The sequence below is a fragment of the Phymastichus coffea genome, unplaced genomic scaffold (genome assembly GCF_024137745.1).
Source record: "Phymastichus coffea isolate CEN01 unplaced genomic scaffold, Cenicafe_Pcof_1.1 PCOF00119, whole genome shotgun sequence".
Classification (NCBI taxonomy): Eukaryota; Metazoa; Arthropoda; class Insecta; order Hymenoptera; family Eulophidae; genus Phymastichus; species Phymastichus coffea.
In genome coordinates this window covers 572,590-593,772 of record NW_026706930.1, presented here as the reverse complement: position 1 = coordinate 593,772, position 21,183 = coordinate 572,590, and the positions used below count along the sequence as shown (strand labels likewise).

The following is a 21,183-nucleotide window of genomic DNA, read 5'->3' as shown; positions in this document are numbered from 1 at the left end:
AAATCTTCCTATATCGATGTCTGCAATGCTAATGCACCGAATCTTCACTTTACTTCCTTTCTATTTTTCCCTTCCGGTGCGTTCAAACATTCATACCATTGCATTTAGGATAACATTTCAAGTTTTCCACGCATTTACATATCAAGGTATTACAGTTCTATTGCAAGAAAGAATATTTGGCATCACATGAAAAATAGTCTTTTGAAATAGTCCATCAAAAATTGTTTAAGCTACGTATAAATGATAATAGAATTTTGGCATGCTTCGAACATTTAGACTTAAAAACAAGAAATTGCAAAATACAACTAACAACAACTTAACGTTTCGCAAGTATGAGAACGGCATTATTACTTTTTTCATGTACGTGAATCTGACATAGAAAAACGATGAATCGAGCGAACCCTTTGAAAATGAAAAGCGTGGAAAGTCCGACCGTACAGCTTGAAGAGCACTTGCGACTCGGTCTTGTACATTGATGTTGGATAGGACAGTCAGTTCCTCGCGCAAAACATATGCTAATCTTGAGTCCGTGAACAGTAGCAGCATCGCTGTATCGACTCCACCCCCACCTCATCTCCATAGCCAATAATCCAGTTATATCGTATCATCAAACTTTAAGTGAATCTAGATGGCGTCTAACCCACCACCAGTGGCTGTCAGCACACCAAGTGTATGTGTGTCCTACTACTAGCGCTCAGTCTCTCTCTCTCTCTCTCTCTCTCTCTCTCTCGCTCTCTGTCGTCTTCGTCCGCCTAAAAAGGTAGATCGAGCTTACGAGTAACGAAGCTCGCCATTGGTTAAAAGCGTCGTCCAATGCCGGCTCGCGTTACATCCTAGGATCACGTTGCACGCGCTTATATTGGGAGCCTCGACTCGCCTTCCCGACAGAACGGCTCTCTAACGTAAGTGCGCATCCACGTTTTTCCTCGAAAAAAGCTCCGAACGAATTGTCCATCACGCATCTTAAACAATTTTTTTTCTTTTCTCTCTCTCTCCCTCTCTCTCTCTCTCTCTCTCTCTCTCTCCTTGCAACTATTATTTCTCGATAACGTTGCTTAGGCAATAAATCGATTGGTTTCGGGTTGCGCCGCGACAACTTGGCTCAACTACGCCACTTCTGCGTGTGTGCGAGGTGGGCGGTGTGAATTATTGGCTAGCTCGCGCGCGCGAAATTCGAGAAGAGTGGGGCGGGTGGAAGGAGTGAGAACGCGCGAGAGAGAAAATTGGAGCAGTACCTTGCTTTTTTTGGACACGTTTTCTTTCTGCGACCGACTGTTGCCGGAAGACTGTTGCTTTCATCTCTCTCTCCCGGCAAGGAACAAGTGAAGTAAGGAAGTGTGCGTGCGCGCGAACTGTATACATAACTTAACGCAGGACTCGTGTTAAACGTCGTCCTTTTGTGTCTGTGTGCGTACGTATGTACATACATACTACTACCTGGATGGTGATACACGCGTGAAGGACTGTTTTTGTGTTTGACTAGTGCGGTTTGTAATTTACACTTTTTCTTATTCGATCTGTCTTTGGACAATTGGAATTATCTCGAGGCAACTATATGGTGATCAATCTTGACAACTTCCTTTTCTTCTACTCTCTTTTCCAGTCTTTCATTCCTTAACACTGATGTACTGTTTGGTGTGCTTTCATCGAGTGATATATTTTTCTTTTTAAATGCTATGTATTTTAGATTTCAAAAAGTGTTATTTTGTGCACTATCTTGAAGTGAAGTAGCAGAGATATCGTTAGATTTTCTTTTTTTTACAATTTGGTACTCACTTTTTCTTTCATTGTTAATGTTTGGAAAGTGGGCCAAGTCTCATATTTGTTGTCACTTATGTAATGGTCAGTCAGAATATTACTGAGGTTCGTTTGGTAACGATTAAAAAATAGATACCAAACTTCCTGTTTTTCGCGCTTCCAGTCTATTTTAAAAGTCACTCGCTCGGGAATGTATATTTAGAGCGTGTTTTGCAGATGAATTGGATTAATTAATGCTTAATCCTAAATACTAATCATTCTCATTTGATAAATGTTCGATCAAGATTGTCTCTACGAGATAGTAGTTTTTTCGTTAAATATATTCAAAAGTGTTGTACATTTGCAACTGTAAATACTGAGAATTATAAAAAAAACTTTACTGAATGGTAAATAAGAAATCGCATATTTAGTAGTCACAATACAAATATTTACGTAATAGTTTTTGAAGATACGTATGTTCCTAGACAATTGTGCGGAGCAAAACAATCATTACGTGACATTTAATTTCAAATCTGTCGTAGTAAATGATGAAAGCTTTTGGAAAGTTCTCCTTGAAAATGGAATAACTGCATGTTAAATGAAGTAGAGGGGATAAACAACAAGACCAAGTTGGATTTGGAATGGCGCTCATTAGAACAATTGCTTAGGTTGATAGAATCTGTATCGTAGGGACTTCCGAATGCCAGGATGGAATTCGAAAACGGCGAACCCAGTTTCGCGGTTGGCCGTTGGGCAGCGGCGAGGAGGGTCCAGGGGGTGGACGACAAAGATAGAAATAAGACGGTGCGCAAGCAGAAGGGCAGCGGGGAGAGGGGTCTAAAGAGCGAAGTGGAGGGGAGGGGAGGGTACGGAATCGGGCGAGAGTAGGTGATCCGCCATCTTGCGGCAACGTAAGCTCATGACGAATGTTCTCTGTGTGCTTTAGGGCCGCCCAGTTCGTGCCGCCAGAAGCAGTCCGTCCGCCGCCGAAGCCAGGGAAAGAGACGACGACAGCGCGACAGGATAGGAGGGATAGCACTTTTTTTCACGACGACACGCACAGATTCTTTTTTCATCTATTGAAAAAAGAAAACCAGTTCGTTTGATAGCCTTTATTTTGTTGACTTCGAAAACGACGAGCTACCGAAGTAGTGGATTCTGAAAACTGAAACAGTTCCGAGTGAGGATTTAGTTATTTGCGAGTTCAGCTAGAAGAGCAGCTTTCGAGATGCCGGCCCCAGCTAAGAGTCAAGAGGATGAGGATCCCACTCCCTACCTGTACGTATCGCTCGAGCAGAAGAGAATCGACCAGACGAAACCCTACGATGCCAAGAAGGCATGCTGGATCCCTGACGAGAAAGAGGGATATATTCTTGGTGAGATCAAGGCCACCAAGGGTGACATCGTCTCCATCGGTCTTCCTGGTGGAGAGGTGCGTATTCTTCTTCCGTTATTTTTCTAACTCTTCCAGCCCCTGCCCCTTCGGGTCTCAGTCGCGCGCTCGAACGTTCTTAAAGCTCTTTCTATTTTATTTCTTTCTATCGCAACAGTTATAATGCAACTGCCAAGTGACACAATTACCTACGACGGCCAACGCGTGCGCGCAATTTTCGAGCGGCTTACTATCATCGCGTAATAGTGACTGATCGTTCGCAATACATTCAGCGTTCTCGCTCGAAACTTGCTTAACCATTCTTTATTCTCACCTTCCGATTGGCATTCCAGTCAATGCAAACGCTTCAAAAGTTCATTTTCAACCGCGAACAAGAGCTTGCAAATTGACGTCCGTACTAAAAGATCGAAACGTCGTCGCAATCATATCCATTCCTGCGCGGAACATCGTCATCATCTCCAATTTTTTATTTTATAATAAGCTCCGCCGTAATATTTAATAGTTCGGTCATAACGTCAATTGCATAACGCGTGCCGTTTAAACGGGCGCTCGCAAGCACAGACTTTAACCGCAAGTCTGTTAAACAATATGAAATTAGAACGACGCGGCCAGTCCGGTTCGGAATGCGAAATCTGTATGCTTCGTTTACTATCCAAGGAAGGTCGGGTCGCGTAAACGAAATAGAAGAAGAAGAAGAAGCAGTAGCAGCGAGAAAAAGAGGGAGTGGAGGCGTTGGCGTTTCGCAAAACCACCAGCCCAACCGTATCAGGACGGCTATTCTATTTCAAGCGCGAAATACCCATGCGAAGTTAGCCGAGCCGCGCACGCATACACAAGTCGTATTGGTTTACGGCGCGCTTTTTCTGACGTTTCGCCGATTAACATTAACGTATCGTGATTGTCATACCGTCGACCACGATCGCCGAGATCACTCTCGATGCAGATCGCGCGCGCTTCTCCGGAATTCGCGCCAGCGTTGACATTCGTTTACAACGGCGAGCGATTAGCGGCAAGTTATTGGGCGGACAAATCAAAGGCGTCGCCGAGAAAGCAAGAGCGCATCTATTTTCACGAGCCTAAAAGTAATCATCTAGTCTAAACTTAGCACTCGAACTGAGTTACTGTAACAGTTGCAGCACAGAGCGCGCATGAGTGCGTGCAGTTCACCACTAGGTCCGGAAGCGCAATAAGACGAACGACCTTCCGCTTTTTCTTCCTTTTCCCGAGTGATTTTCGCGGAGTGTATCGCGCAACCCGCGCCAGGCTAAGCAAACGGCGCATGGGCGATGATCGAATCATCCGGAGCCAATTGCCGATAGATTCCAGCTTCTTTCGAATTATCGATTGTTTCAACTACAATTGTTTTTTTACCGTCAGGGAACGTTTCATTTAGAAAGAGCTTTTCTCGTCGATTACGCAATTGAAAGCTTTGCTTCGGCCAAAACAGTAGCTCGCTCTCTCTCTCTCTCTCTCTCTCTCTCTCTCTCTCTCTCTCTCTCTCTCTCTCGTGAGTTGACTCACGCTATTGTTAGCAGTTTCGGGCCTTCAAGCGCTCTCTCTCTCTCTCTCTCTCTCTCGCTCTTTCTCTCGCGCGCGCACCGGCTATAATAATAAAACGCCACATCTCGAAACGCGGGTCACGGTATTTTTAGTTGTGCGAGCTCCGCGCGCAAGTGGACGAGCGAGCACCGCGTAAAAGAAACGCAGAGGAGAAAAATGGGCGCAGCAGTTTTTGTTGTTACGCAAGCTTTTTCGACACTCGTACCGATGCGCCACGCTCGTATAAACGACGTAGCTTCCAATGCACATAGATGCGAGTTTGAACATTTAATAAAAACGAGTTGAATCTACAAGTCAAAGATGAAACGTAACCAAGGGTATTGTTATAGACGCATCGGTTGGACAATTGTGTATTATAATTGATATAGAAGGACAAATTTTAGAAAAGAATGTATCGTTAATGTATCTTCAAATAATCTTCCGAGAAGCTATTGTCGAGCGATACAAATTGAGATCACATGTCTCCAACGAGAGTGAGAGAGACTGGCGCGCGGCGTTTGATGCGGTCTATATCGGTAAAGCTCCGTGTTCGGCTCATCCGTTGGCAAAATCTCAAGGCGCACACTGACTTGATAGGAAACGAACCTGTCGATTTCTTTTCCTCTGTTCGCGTCGTCTGAACAATTATGAAAATCCATCGCGTGTCTCTCGCGTGCGTTCGACGAGGCACGCTATATCATGCGCATCTAAAAATACCTGAAACTTAAGAGCGCGCCACAAGAAAGGTATAATGTCAATCGCGCGTGACGAAAGTGTCGACCATTAATAACTATAACCTGAAAATTGCACGCATACAGCGCAGGGAAGTGCGAAAGGACATGCTATTGCCGGTCAATCCACCGAAATTCGAAAGGGTCGAAGATATGGCCGATCTGACAATGCTCAATGAAGCTTGCGTGTTGCACAATCTCAAGCAGCGTTACGCCCTGAAACTCATTTACGTAAGTGTCCAAAGAAGTTTAAAACTAATTGCCGCGCGGCTATTTCTTTCCACGCATAGGTGAGGGACGTGAAGAAGGACCTGCTGCAGCAGGTGAACCCTCCCAAGTATGAGAAAGCCGAGGACATGTCCAACTTGACCTACCTTAACGATGCCTCGGTCTTGCACAATCTTAAGCAGCGTTACTACCACAAGCTCATCTACGTAAGGACTCTGCTTTCGTGGACAATGGATGTGACCAGCGCTGACCGCTGATTGTTCCTTTTCTTGTTGTTTCGTCTTTGTTTTTCTCCACAGGCTCGCTCAATGCACCACAAAGTGTTTGCGATGCCTTTTTTTGTTCGAGCAAAATTTGGAATTTTCAGCAAAAGCTATCGACATTCACTACTGCTGTACGAAAATTTCAACCTTTGGTCGAACAAACTTATGTTATTTTCAGCGTATCCAGTACACGTTTGAAACCGCAGACCTGTATCACGACATCATCACACGTCACGCAAACTTATTTACCAATTTAAATATTTCACGTTTTTTATTTTATATTTCGTCAAAATATAAAAAGTCTCCTGAAAATCGCACATTTTCTGAGTTCATTAACAATGATTTCTTAAATGAAAATAAAAATGAAAGACTATTTACATAAGGCAAGAAAAGAGATACAGTGAATTGTTGAAGCTGTCTTTGAAATCTTAATGTGCCATTCGTATTGTCATTAACGTATACACACAAGTACCTCTTTTTGAACAAGTTACTAACGTTAATGATACATTGATCTTCTTGAATACTACGAAGATCCAATTATTTTGTGATTTGAGTTTCAATGGTAACCTACAAATTTTTTGGTCATAATCTTGGCGCAACAAAACGATTACTCTTTTGTTTTGTTACATACAAACTAAATTCAGATCATACAAAATGTCTTGCATGCTTGAACACAAGTACTTTGCACACACGTGTCGAAACACAAACAATTGCACGTGTGGATAAATGGAAAAAGCAAAGCTGCCAATGACAACAGCTGAACGAAACAAAATTATTGAGAATTTAAAGATCTAACCATGCGAAACAATTGCAGACGTATTCCGGTCTCTTCTGTGTTGCCATCAATCCTTACAAGAGATACCCGGTATACACGCAGCGTTGCGCCAAGTTGTACCGTGGTAAGAGGCGTAGCGAAGTGCCACCCCACATCTTCGCCATTTCCGACGGTGCCTACGTCAACATGTTGACCAGTGAGTTCTTCGGTCCAAGACTTTCCTGTCGAAAAATCGGCGTCTGAAATGTATTTTTACTCGATAGACAGCGAGAATCAGTCCATGTTGATTACTGGAGAATCTGGTGCCGGAAAGACTGAGAACACGAAGAAGGTAATTGCGTACTTTGCGACCGTCGGTGCTTCGACCAAGAAGGATCCCAACGCATCTGACAAGAAAGGTTCCCTGGAAGATCAAGTCGTACAGACCAATCCCGTACTTGAAGCCTTCGGTAATGCCAAGACCGTCCGTAACGACAACTCCTCTCGTTTCGTAAGTCTAACTTTTCGACAATTTACCAGTCTCGCTTGATTGTTTTCTACTTTTTTTTAACGATTCGTAATTCTCCAGGGTAAATTCATCCGTATCCACTTCGGTCCCTCCGGTAAACTGGCCGGTGCTGATATCGAGACCTGTAAGTCACTTCGTCAACTATTAATCATTATTGATCCATAACCAAATCAATTCTTCCTTTGAAGATTTGCTGGAAAAAGCCCGTGTCATCTCTCAACAAGCCCTCGAGCGTTCTTACCACATCTTCTACCAGATGATGTCTGGTGCGGTCAAAGGTCTCAAAGGTAAGTTAACGTCAGTCCCACACACGTACTTTCTATAATTGTTATATAGTATACTAGGTAGTTTAAGAAAATAGCGGTATTACATCTACACTTCACATGATTGTTCATTTCTTCTAGACAGATATAATTATTAATGTTTACTTTTTGTTTTCGTCACGGAGAGAGATTCAATTTATAGCTTTAGCGCGACAGGTTTAGCCACGAGCGGCAGGTGTGTGTGACGATAAAGAGAGCCCAAAATATATAGATCGCTCCTATTTCATACTTCATTGTTTGTTGGTCTGTCGTCGTTAATTATCTCTTCCTTTGCATTCGTTGCGTGCAGAGATGTGTCTACTATCGAATAACATCACAGACTACTACTTCGTATCGCAAGGCAAGACCACCATTCCCGGCGTTGACGACGGCGAGGAATGTCAACTGACTGATGTAAGGAGACGCGCGGCCCTTTAACGATTCTGTCAACCAACCTATTTTTCTTATTTTTTTTTTTTCGCTCTCTTCTTTTCTGTTATCATTGTTTCTCTTATGTTTGCTCCGGGAGGAACTTTTTTGGATTCGTTTATACATTGTATTTTTGATAAACGATTCATCGGATGGTTCCTCTCGGAGCTCGTTCTGTTATGTTTTTCTTTTTCCATTGTACTTGTTTCTTTTCCGTATTTTTTGGTTTATCTTCTTAGTTGACGTGTCCACAAGCAGCCAAACGCGCCCGCGCGCTCTCTTTGTCCAAACGTGATGTCTAATGCATTCTCTAGTTGTTTCTTTTTGACACTGCGAGAGTATGACTGTTATATATGAAGATGACGGCCGATTCAAACCTCTAGGTCACGAGGACGGACGCATTAAGCTGTCGATCGATGTGCAAAAATATTTTTTATTTAATGACAAAATTACCGTAGGAGTAATTGCTTCGATCACAGCTTGCACTGCACATACTACGAACTTTTTTCAGTGTGTTGTTTTGTCAATCTTAGATTAAACATCTCGCGAGCGGAATGGACTCTGCACAAGAGATACTCGTATATATCATAGAGAACCTGTATATTATATAAGTCACTGCAGGTGTGACGTTTTTTCTTTTTATTTGTACATAATTAAGCTATAGATATAACTGTAACTTGGCCTCGCCAACTGACAGACTCACCTGTTACAATGATACTATAGATCGATTAGACAGAAAAGTGTACAAAAAGTAATAAAAAAACAAAGTCGAGAACCCCTGTGAGCGGGGAAACATATAAACAACTGTGAATCTCGAAGTGTATAGTTTAAACCTTAAATTTTAAGTAGACTAGTATTGTTCCCCACAATTCAACACAAAACTGTAATTAGGGAATTACTCGAAGCTGCGGAATATGTATAGTCAATTTTCAAGAATAGTTCAAATACTTTTTGTTTGTTTGACGTTTTCGGAGCTTCGAGTACCGAAGAACCCTGCGTGAAAGCCCTTTGAAAACAGGCTCAATCCCATGGTTCTAATAGCTCCATCCAAGCATGTGTTTTACCTTTTCTTATGTTTCCAAACCAAAAACACAGAAAAGTGCCTGCTGTCGAACAAAATCACAGACTACTACTTCGTCTCGCAAGGCAAGACCACAATACCTGGTCTCGACGACGGCGAGGAAATGATGATTACTGATGTAAGTGCGGCTGGTCCAATCGAAACTATTGGGATGCCATCCGTCACGGCTTCAAATTTTAATACGCTCTTTTCTCTCTCTCTCTCTCTCTCTCTCTCTTTATTAACGATTTTCTCTTAGTTCCAAACTCTACATCACAGACTGTTTTTTAATATAATCAAATATTTACGTCTGTAATGAGAGTACCATTGAAGCAACTCGCCAGCGAGGAATTACGTGTAATGTCACCTGCCCATGTTTTTTTTATATCAGTCTTTTTTTGATAGTTGAAATAAAAGCGTGCATCTGTCACTGTCTGCAAAATTTTTTTTTTACTTGGCTACAGCTATCATCTGTCTCTCTCTGTCTTATTCAGTATTTCGTTCTACGTTGCAATCCATTCACATCATCGCGCAACACTTCTATTTTTTTTCACTGTCTAGCGCTGCCGCCGACTATATCTGCAGAGGTTCTATATAATATATCTACGTTCAGCGATTCTCAATTTCTGCACTGTGCTATCGTCAAATCTTTTATCTATATTTTTTTTTAAACTAGTACGCTCTCGAGAATATCTCTTTCGGATGACACGCGAAAGAGGTGTCCTCGGAATATTTCAGCATAACTTTCAGATATTCAGCTATAAACGTACATACGTTCTTACATCATTGACTACAATAGCCAAAAACATTCCACGCGATTTATAAAACAATTATGCGAGCGCAACTTTGTCCAATCGGTGGGTTTTTTCCATAAATGTTGTAAACGCATATATATACATTGACGATACGTGTACACGCTAGAAATGACGTTCCTGAGCAACCGGATCGGCGACTACTACTTTATTAGCCAGGGTAAGACGAGAATTCCCGGGGTCAACGACGGGGAAGAAATGGAAAACACGGACGTAAGAGTCAAACGAACGTCGACGCCTTTTCTCTCTCCTTATCACTCATACACTCACTCCCCTTCTTCATTGATGTATGTGCTTCGTATAACGTCTCTATTTCTCTCATTTAAAAATGGACCATCAGAAAAAATTACCTTTTTTGTTCGTGTTTTCTTGTTCAGTTTCTTTTCTTTCCTATATAATTTTTTCGTTTATTAAATAATTGAGTCAATTGTTGGAACCTCGATTTGAGAAGCTCGTTGATTCGATGATGGAAATTGAACGTCGTTTCATTACTTATAATTTCTTGATAAATTCATGAGCTTCAATTGGCGTGACCAACAGCATTAAATTAAACGAAATAATTTTTTTCATATAAATTTTATGTTAAAGATGATGATTTTTTACGCAAATAAAAGCACACAATATAAAAATGTACATCGAAACAAACAACTGAAATCAATAAACAACAAAAATGCAAACATGAAGGAAGCTGTATCAAATGCGATTCGAGGGACGAAGGAGCAAAGGCAGATTAGCCGCGTCCATCCCCCGTTACGCGCGCAGCTTCCACATTAATAAAAAACAATAGAAGTTGAAGTTTTGCACAAAAAGCTATATTTTTATATATGAAGCAGCTGCCGCTGTCGGGGGGCGGGAGCGACAATCGGGTGTTTTTAGGAGTGAGAAAAGATTGGCTTCGTTCTTTGATAAGTCGTAATTGTGTGCTCGAACACGAGATTCTACAACCGAGAGTATAGGTCCCGCTCCCCGATGATCAATTATCGTACACGTGAACATACGCAAATGCCATGTTGTTTGTCTTTTGAAAAACCATTATTTCTATCGTTCTTCAATTTTTGATTAGGTGTTTTTATAAGGCAATTACATGGGTAATAAATTGCGCTTAACCCAACATCGCAAAGTATACATACAAATCACCAGACCTTTCAGAAAATATATTACACGAACATATAAAAGAATCTTACTAAAACTTATATAGAAGTAAAATTAATTAGACCCTAACTTTTTCTGCAGAAATGTGTTTTTTATCGAACAACATTTACGACTATTACAACGTATCCCAAGGAAAGATCACTATTCCGGGTATTGATGATCACGAAGAAATGGGTCTTACGGATGTAAGTTCCGTTGCCCTGGAGAAGTAATTTATTTTTTTTTACCCCGTGAATAATTCCACATCCAACAACAAAAAATGAATAATTCGTGTTCATGAATTATTTGTATTTTATTTTATTTTTTTGATGTTTCAAGTATCCCAAATAAATCCACGTACGGTAATTATTATGATGCATCTTGGGACATGAAAGTAGTGACCCCTGTGTTATCCTTTGCATATCAAATTAGAATTGTAGTTGAGACAGTTCTACATTTTTTATTATACTCATTACCTCGGCTCAACTATTATTCTAAACGTCCATTTCGCATACATGATTTACTTGACTTCCAATATACTTTGAACACCTTGACGTTCAAGTTTTGTTTCACCTTTTGTTGTTAAAATTTGATATTCTTAAGCTTATTTTCACGAATACTTCAGCTATTGTACAAAATAGCACCCTATTGTCCTTTATTGTATTTAATCCTTTGTCCATCATCATTCTATCAATTTGATTTTCCGAAAACAAAGACAATACTTTACATCTCGTTTCAATTTATATACACATGTTCGATAAAACCCTGTAAAACGGTTCGAAAGGTCCTGATACATCCTGCATTTATCCAACATTTTCTTATCAAAGTAACATTCTTCTATACTAAATAACAAAGAAGATGTTAAATAGATTACTAGTACTGATGAAAAAGTTCCAAAAGTGTGTCCCAACAGAAAGGTCAGACAAGCTACGCTGAAGCTGCGAAAAAGCATAAGCCACAACTTCGGTATTATAAATGATCTTTTTTTCTAAGGAATAACGGTTAATATTAAAAAAGACATGATTACTTTTGTAATCTAGAGAAGCAACATTATCGGTAAAATTCCTATGTTTGTTACGCGCCTATCGGCTTTGAATGTTGACATTATCATAGTCATTGTTGTCAAGATTGCTTATTTGTTTCGTACAACGCTTAAAAATCGACATTGTTAATGTAGTCAATTTTGTTCAAATGTCAATCAAACTATGCTTCTACGCTTCATTCTAGGCTTACATTTCCTGCTTATCGAACTTTTTTTCTTGACGCTTTACAATCATTGCTGAAGCTTGATCATAGTAGCTTCTCGATATAAAAATTGTCTTGCTAAGCTTCTGTTTGAACCGCTTTACATGTTGTATCATTGTCTTTGCGTGCCTACGTCATATGAAAATACCTTGTTATTCTGCTTTTTTGTATAGTCAATTATTACACTTTTGGCCAGAGAGGTTTATGCTAAGATATCCCCAGATCAATTCAAATTCTATATGGTTTTTTTTCTCCAACTTAACTTTCTGTTTATATCTGTCAAAAGTGTAATTGCATAGTTTTTAAGAATATGTATTAATTGTTGTTGTGTTTCGCGAAAAATAGGTTGCCTTCAACGTCTTGGGTTTCACCCAGGAAGAGAAGGACGATGTCTACAAGATCACCGCATCTGTCATGCACATGGGAGGCATGAAATTCAAGCAGAGAGGTCGTGAAGAGCAGGCTGAAGCTGATGGTACTGAGGTAAATGAAATGATCAATCGTTCTTGTCAAGAGGTACGACAAAAAATACATTTCATTTTAATGAGTTTGATAATGAATGATAGGAAGGTGAGCGTGTCGCCAAGCTTCTTGGTGTCGACTGCGCTGACATGTACAAGAACTTGTTGAAACCAAGAATCAAGGTCGGTAACGAGTTCGTTACTCAGGGTCGTAACAAGGACCAGGTATCCTACTCCATCGGTGCCATGTCCAAGGCCGTGTTCGACAGACTGTTCAAATGGCTGGTCAAGAAGTGTAACGAAACCCTAGATACCAAGCAAAAACGTCAGCACTTCATTGGTGTGCTGGATATTGCTGGTTTTGAGATCTTCGACGTGAGTAATCTACACGGTACACATTCACATACAATGAGTTTTCTTGATTCGATCCAACGAATTAATTTTACTTTTGTAATTTGACAGTTTTTAAAGAATCGAATCGAGAAACTCCTTTTAAAAATACAAAAAGTGAAACTTCTTGTCCTGAGTATTTTTACATAAATAGTTAAGCGTTTCACTTTTAGTATTTCAACCACAGTCCCCCAAGAAACTACAGGTACATTCCCATGAGCCACTTAGGAAATCGTCTGTATTTATTTCGGATATATATGACAGACATAACAAAACATAAAAAATATCATTTTAAGATCATTCTTAATATTCACCAATCAAACGACAACTTTCCACGCTATCGTTCAAAATCGACAAATATGTAATGACCTGTATGAAACTTTAGTACAACGGCTTCGAGCAGCTTTGTATCAACTTTACCAATGAAAAATTACAACAATTCTTCAACCATCACATGTTTGTACTCGAGCAAGAAGAGTACAAAAAAGAGGGTATCAATTGGGCTTTCATTGACTTTGGAATGGATTTGCTCGCTTGTATTGAGCTCATTGAGAAGGTAGAAGTTCTTGCCCCAAGCAACCCTCTAATTATTTGTCTTTCACCCTGTGATACCCTGAGTAATTTAGTTAGTTTTTCTTTTATCTCATTTTTTACCTGCATTTAATATAATTTTTAGAATTCTTCCAATGACAATTGGCATGAATCCAAAATCATCTGAGAAGTTTTCTCAATATGTAACGTTCCATTTCTGGCATGGACGCTAAACTATTTTCAAGCGTATCCATGCATTAATATATGTTTTATCCTAGTATTTTATTGTAAAAATACCTTTAGATATAATTTTTCATTAGAAGTACCTTACAAGACATTCCATTTTAGTATGAATAATTCTTTAGATTATCAAATTTTTCTGGATTTCCTTTTTTTGAAACTATCCTGTATATTTAATCAAATATATTATTATCTTGTCACCGCTCGATGTTTTGTGCCATAAAATCTCAATAAGGTATTGTGAATACTGAAAAACTCGAAGTCAGTCTCTACGATCAGGAACTATCAAGTATCTTAACTCATAAGCAGCGAAATTCTGTTCAGAAGGTAAAGTTTGCTTTTCCGTCTTTATCCCCGATTGTAAAGTCCACTTCTCATTCCTGACGATCCTGTAAATTTAAATCTTAGACAAAGCAATGTGCATCTTTTCATTTAATACCATGAAACCATCAAAATGAAATTCTACCTCTCGATGAACGAGACCTTCACGATGAAACAAACATTCCAAATGTATTTTATGTGTGACACTGAATATATCTAATCATGCATTTAAATTACTTATTGATCAATTTAGAATTTTTTTATTCAGAGTGCGCACTATGTCTCGCGTGTGTGTTTTCCCTGTATTTTTTAGTTCATAGCAAATTCAAGAACAAAACACTGTTCTGCAATTAATGGAAGCATGCACGATATATGCACTAAATACAAAGTGCCGGTGATTATAGTTGGCTGTATATAGTCATTACGTTTTAACAGAAAATTGTACAAATCTAGATAGAAAAAAATATAAATTTAAGGCAGACCCTTGAATTGTATTTCTTTACATACGAATATCAAACAAGGTGAAGCCAAAACAAAAACTAAAAAGAATTGTAATGGGACTCGAAAAAAGTTAGATATTAGAAAAGCAAAATCAGTAAAAAATCTGACAATGCGTGTTGCCCTTTGCTCTCGAACAGTTCAACAGCTTCGAGCAGCTCTGCATCAATTTCACGAACGAGAAACTTCAACAGTTCTTCAATCATCACATGTTTGTCCTCGAACAAGAGGAATACACGAAAGAAGGCATTGAGTGGGCCTTTATTGACTTTGGCATGGACCTACTCGCGTGTATCGAACTCATAGAGAAGGTACTTGACGAGCAAAACAATCAGCATATATCGTCAAACGTCAAAGCAACAAAAAATAAATAAACAGCTATATCGATTGGTCGATTGAATGTGACATTCGTACTGAATCGAATATAAGAGTTGAACGAGCTAATAATGATACAACGAGACAAGGAGCTTTGTATATCGGCTACGTTGTCACTGATTCCGTTCATCTCGTCCTCATGTGATATGCGGTCTAAAAAACGTGATCGTCTACTGTTTTTCACGTCTGTTTATATGTGTCTGTCCTAAGTGTACGTCTTTTTATCATGCTTGTACTACCTTCTATTCTTTTTTGACTCTCTCTCTCTATCCACAAACTTTTATCGTTTTTCTATCAACGCTTGATTCCGAATTGATTCCTAACCTACTCGATCCTAACCACTGGTCGATCAACTATTTGTTTGTATCTTTCTTTTACCTGAAAATCTTCGAAATTGGTTAAGCAACATCAAAGAAGCGATGTCTCACACGACGAAGCTTGCTCACATACCGAAATGCAATCTCCAAACATAAATCCAAAAAAAAAAATGAAAACAGATATATACGTATACAAGCAACTGAAAACTTGGTAGCACGAAGAAGTGTATATATCTTTTAGCAACAATTTGTTTCTTTGCTTTTATCTTCCCTGTCTAACGAAACGTGCAGTACAACGGCTTCGAACAACTCTGCATCAACTTTACCAACGAGAAGTTGCAGCAATTTTTCAACCACCACATGTTTGTGTTGGAGCAAGAAGAATATCAAAAAGAAGGTATCGAATGGGCCTTCATCGACTTTGGCATGGATCTGCTCGCGTGTATCGAGCTTATCGAGAAGGTATAAGGATAAAGCGGTCACGTGGTAAACAGTGATGTACAGCAAAATAAGAACAAGCTTTGATTGGTCACGCAACATCGTGAATACATTCGCTTCAATCAGCGAAAAGATCAGTACAGACAACGACAATATATTTCGGTTCAGTTGTTTGTGTGTTTCATCTCCCCAGAAACAAAAGTCAGATATAAGGGAAGACGCTATCATGGATTAATGTGATTATCCACTGGTTTCACACATCTACATCTGTGTGTTGTTCTTGTGTTCAGTGTTTCCCAAAAATGTGATCAGACGTAACTATTTCACAAAGTTTTCCTACATATATTATGCACCCTATCCGCAAGAGTACAAATTTTTTGCCCTTCATGCTTCTATTTGTATTGTTCATGTATTTGTCTCTCATGATTTTTCAATTTGTATACCAAATAACCTGGTTATTTTCCCCCAAACAAGCCAGATAAACAAATTATCCATTGATAGACCAAATTTAACAATACTATCATGGAATCAATAATCACGAACAGTAAACATTACAGACAAAATTGCCGACAGAAATTTTCTGTATACCCACGACAAATTACGTACCTATAGCTAATTAGTGTATGCTTTGATATATTTGTTGTTTGTTTATCACGAGCCTTTTTTTCTCTCATTGCCTCCGGCTTATACGTTGCTCGCGCTCCTTCTCAAAAAGAGCAGTACAACGGCTTTGAACAGCTCTGCATCAACTTCACGAACGAGAAGTTGCAGCAATTCTTCAATCACCATATGTTCGTATTAGAACAAGAAGAATATCAAAGGGAAGGCATCGAATGGGCCTTCATCGACTTTGGAATGGATTTGGCTGCTTGTATTGAACTTATCGAAAAGGTATCACTGACAAAACGAAACAAAAAAGTAGATCGAGATCTATTCGAGGATGTATGATGTAGAAAAGTGCTGCAATTGGAGAGTGGATCTTAGTGACTTTTATATCATCGAACTATTTAGAAAGGATTTGTTTTGAATCTACATCACATGCCTGCAACGTGTTTTATATTCTATTATGACAGATATGCTTGAGCACAAGTATTTCCTCTTACACTACATATGCATGCGTGAGCGATTATGACAACGAGATCAAAAACAAAAACAGAAACAAAAGGTATCAGATACGAAGTACCCAAAAATGTCACAAACTTTCTTTTTAACAACTCCGTATTTTTATACCTATCTCTACATTTTGTAATTTCATCCAAAAACAACTCCATTTGTATTGTCTATCATAAACACACCAACAACAAGCGTGTTAGAAACGCTCTACATGTCATCTTATACCCGTAAGTGATTTGATGGATACAAAATTACAAAGGCGCCAATAGTCGTGCTGATTTCTTACAAAGTATCCGTTCAGATCTTCGAATGATTATAGTTTCACGTTAATTTTTCAAACTGTTAATCCAAAAAACAACTTGAAGCTATGATACATCCAATCTACCCTTAATAAAAAGATATTACGAAATATTATTGATAACCACAAAAAACTCAGGAATCATAATGACATGATATTCCTGAGACTCGGAACAAAGTTGGTCATAAGACAATTTGGCCACAGTTATCAATGTAATCCTTTATCCCCCCCCCCCCCCCCGCCACCCGCACCTATTCACATAATTATCGTCATATAGTGGCAAAAAAGAAAACAGTAAACTGACCACTGTCATTTGCCCTTTTCTTTTCTATGTTTATTATTTATCATCGACGCGATCGCTGCACACACTCTGTCTCTCTCACAATGAACGCACAAACGCACAGTTCAACAGCTTTGAGCAACTCTGCATCAACTTCACCAATGAGAAGTTGCAGCAGTTCTTCAATCATCACATGTTCATTCTCGAGCAAGAAGAATACCAGCGCGAGGGCATTGAATGGACTTTCATTGACTTCGGCATGGATCTTCAACAGACTATTGACCTCATCGAGAAGGTACAAGCTCGAACGTGATGGTCACTTCGATCGCTCATTGATCGGAGTCCAAGTGCCAAAAAAATCTATACTTAAAGCGCACATTACATGGGAGCATCGACTGGATAAAACTCGATACTTGAGATGCAAAGCTAACGATAATCATTAACACTAGAGCATGACATTTTACTTAACCACCTGCTTCAGCTTTTTCTCTCTTGTACACTCCTCTTGAAACGATCATAACTCATTCTTATCCGTATCATTGAGTGTTCATGTACTCATTCATTATCGACGACTGACAAAGACGCTCTCCTGTCTACAAAAGAAAAACAAACAAAAATACAAACTATTACATATAAGAACGCGTAGCGTTCATCTACTTCTCTCTACATATTTAAGTTACTTTTCTCTTCTCTTTTTTGTTCCCTATATTCTGTACTCAAAAAATCCTGTCTTCTTCTCTATGTGCTATATGTGTCTTGCGCAAAAATTGAACGGCTTGGCGTCCAACAAAAAAAAAATACATGTTACGGACGTCAACAGTTCAACGGCTTCGAGCAGCTATGCATCAACTTTACGAACGAAAAGCTCCAACAATACTTCAATCACTTCATGTTCGTACTCGAGCAAGAAGAATATGAGCGACAAGGTATTTTTTGGACTTTTATCGATTTTGGTATGGATTTACAAGAAACGATCGATCTTATTGAGAAGGTAAGGATTCGCTGCTTCGGCGCTTTATACGTATATATATTTCCACTTAACAACGCAACAGCAACTGCAGCAACGCAGCTAAAGCCAAAACTGATGCCAGTCTTATTTTGAGGCTTGCTCGTATCTGAATTCTCTTCATATTTATGTATGTATAATCCATGTTCATGTATGTATGCGCTTTATGTGTTTATCCATGTCTCCTATAAATATTATTTTTTTTTATTCAATGTTAAGCTCGTTCTTTTCTTCTCGTAGAAGAAAAATGAATCTTTACAAAGGTTTATTATTATAAAACTTTTGCAAAACACTGTGGCGGTTAATAAGAGTAAATTTAAATATGCGTCTTTTTTCTACTTAAATTTAACCGCTACGTTGATATTTTTTGTCGAGTTATTTGTCTAAACAAGAAAAATTCATTTACTATTTTTTTAAATTTTTCTCGACGAAAAATCGCTATTATATCAAGCAAGCACTAAGAGTAGCGGCGATTGCCTAAATAGCAAAAACGCGATCAGCGCTCTAATCATTCTTTTAATGATATCAATCACGTATAGTAGATTTTCATTACCACACAGTAGATTTGTAAAAAAAAACATCGCAGCAGCTTTTGAACTGCTGATTAAAAAATACGGGTTTTCTCACGCTATTTTATTGAGCTATATCATTATAAAAATAACATTACCCGAAATATGTTATTTTTGTATTTCTTTGAAAAGAAAAATAAACACGTTACTCTTGGAAATGCTAAGTAGTCTGAAAGCAACGAGTATTATAAAAACATTGGCTCACGCATAGCGATCATTTGGTTTGCTCTCTAGCCTATGGGTATCCTCTCAATCCTGGAAGAAGAGTCTATGTTCCCGAAAGCCACGGACAAGACCTTCGAGGAAAAATTAAACAATAACCATCTTGGCAAGAGTCCTAACTTCTTGAAACCTAAACCACCAAAGCCTGGTCAGATTGCTGCCCACTTCGCCATCGGGCATTACGCCGGTCAAGTAAGTTGTCTTCAGAAATTAAAAAAAAAGTTAAGATAGAGACGGTATATTATTGAAGCCCGATTTCTGATACATAGGTACCCTACAACATCACTGGCTGGCTGGAAAAGAACAAGGACCCGTTGAACGACACGGTGGTCGACCAATTCAAAAAATCAGCCAACAAACTGTTAGTCGAGATCTTCGCCGATCACCCAGGTCAATCTGGTGGTGACGCCAAAGGAGGCGGTGGCCGTGGTAAGAAGGGAGGTGGTTTCTCCACTGTATCATCGGCTTATAAGGAACAATTGAACAACTTGATGACTACCTTGAGAGCTACCCAGCCTCACTTTGTCCGTTGTATCATTCCCAACGAGATGAAGCAGGCCGGTGTTATTGATTCACATTTGGTCATGCACCAGCTTACCTGTAACGGTGTGCTTGAAGGCATCCGTATCTGCCGTAAAGGTTTCCCCAACAGAATGAACTATCCTGACTTCAAGCTACGGTAAGAACTACTTCAATACTTCTTATCCCTATTATTTATCTCTTAAGTTAAACTTCAAGTTATATACATACAATTACAAAGTTTACAAACAAAAATTAACAAATAAACAAATGGAAAAAGTATTTACGATAGCTGAAGTTGCTAAAGTATCGTAATGGTTAAATTTGTTGGCGTACAGTTATCTGATCTTAGCTCCGGCTGCCATGCAGGCTGAATCAGACCCGAAAAAATCGGCGCAAGTTTGTTTCGATGCGTGTGGTCTTGATCCAGACATGTACAGGATTGGTCACACTAAGGCTAGTTGAATACAACCCCCGTTTTAGACAATCGATTACGTGTTTTGAAAACGAAATGGTTTCCCTCTGATTACCTTACCTCCCAAAAAATTATCAACGTATTATAAAATTATGTGGATAATACGACCCGTAGTGATTACCCTTGATTGAAAGAGATTGTGTTGGTAGAGATTTTGATTTTTGCCCCGTATTTGACCCGTAGATCAAAATTCAGTGCATCGGTCCTCATCTTCATTGCATTATTTGTATGTTTCTTCTCCCATTCGAATTTTCATAGAAAACTGTATTGGTAGACTAAATTCACTGTAGAGATTTTTCTTGAAACATCAAATGTATACCCCCTACCTGATTTTATTCAACACCTTTGCAAGTTAGCCCCTATCACGAGTGAAAACCTAGCCCGAGAACAAAAAAATGTAAAAGTCAACATCGAGAGAGAGGATGCAGTCCAGATCATCAAAATGTCATCGTTTACCCTTGTAGTTAAATTTAGTGTCCAATAGAATTTTGTTGTTGTTGTTAAGTTAATTATGTATTCGCCCATACAACGATCCTCTTGACTAATACGGCCTGAATACTGGGCTCCATTGTCTGTTATGTGATCCGCCACCATCACCACCACCACCAACACATGCACGACCCTTAGATATAAAATCATCGCACCAGCGGCCGTGGACGCATGCGGAGGTGATCCAAAGAAAAGTGCTGCTGCTATCCTGGATGGTGCTCAACTTGAGAGCGATCAATATCGTCTTGGACACACCAAGGCACGGTTTACTTCATCTCCATTGCTAGCAGAGCTGCATCTTCTTGTTTCCTCGCTTAAAAGTCCTATTTGTCTTTTTATACCGTCATTGTCAATCATACATTCCTTTTATATTTCGATAAAATCGTAGTTGCTTAATTTTTATTTCTTTTGATGCGATGATATCTGAATGTTATAATTGACATTGACAACCTTTTAAAACTGTGAGATTACCATTTTTGAGTGTTACG

At 39.2% G+C, this 21,183-nt stretch overlaps 1 protein-coding gene across 17 annotated transcripts in view; it reads left to right on the top strand.

Annotated features, from left to right (window-relative positions):
• The first annotated feature begins 1,173 nt into the window (after positions 1-1,173).
• The window catches only part of LOC131671094 (myosin heavy chain, muscle), a 33,996-nt gene continuing 13,986 nt past the window's right edge, over positions 1,174-21,183 (top strand). The window contains exons 1-14 of one of the 17 annotated variants that reach the window (XM_058947272.1): positions 1,174-1,327; positions 2,684-3,169; positions 5,691-5,834; positions 6,706-6,862; positions 6,930-7,156; positions 7,235-7,298; positions 7,363-7,461; positions 7,787-7,890; positions 12,499-12,636; positions 12,720-12,989; positions 15,578-15,748; positions 19,225-19,404; positions 19,482-19,891; positions 20,070-20,187. In XM_058947272.1, coding sequence (XP_058803255.1) covers positions 2,966-3,169; positions 5,691-5,834; positions 6,706-6,862; positions 6,930-7,156; positions 7,235-7,298; positions 7,363-7,461; positions 7,787-7,890; positions 12,499-12,636; positions 12,720-12,989; positions 15,578-15,748; positions 19,225-19,404; positions 19,482-19,891; positions 20,070-20,187 — 2,286 coding nt within the window. In that variant the 5' untranslated portion in view covers positions 1,174-1,327; positions 2,684-2,965. Of the gene's footprint in view, positions 1,328-2,683; positions 3,170-5,690; positions 5,835-6,705; positions 6,863-6,929; positions 7,157-7,234; positions 7,299-7,362; positions 7,462-7,786; positions 7,891-9,000; positions 9,105-12,498; positions 12,637-12,719; positions 12,990-13,389; positions 13,561-14,734; positions 14,906-15,577; positions 15,749-16,444; positions 16,616-17,539; positions 17,711-18,235; positions 18,407-19,224; positions 19,405-19,481; positions 19,892-20,069; positions 20,188-20,833; positions 20,955-21,183 lie in introns of all 17 variants that reach the window. The other 16 variants (XM_058947271.1, XM_058947273.1, XM_058947270.1 and 13 more) reach the window with 16 other exon arrangements.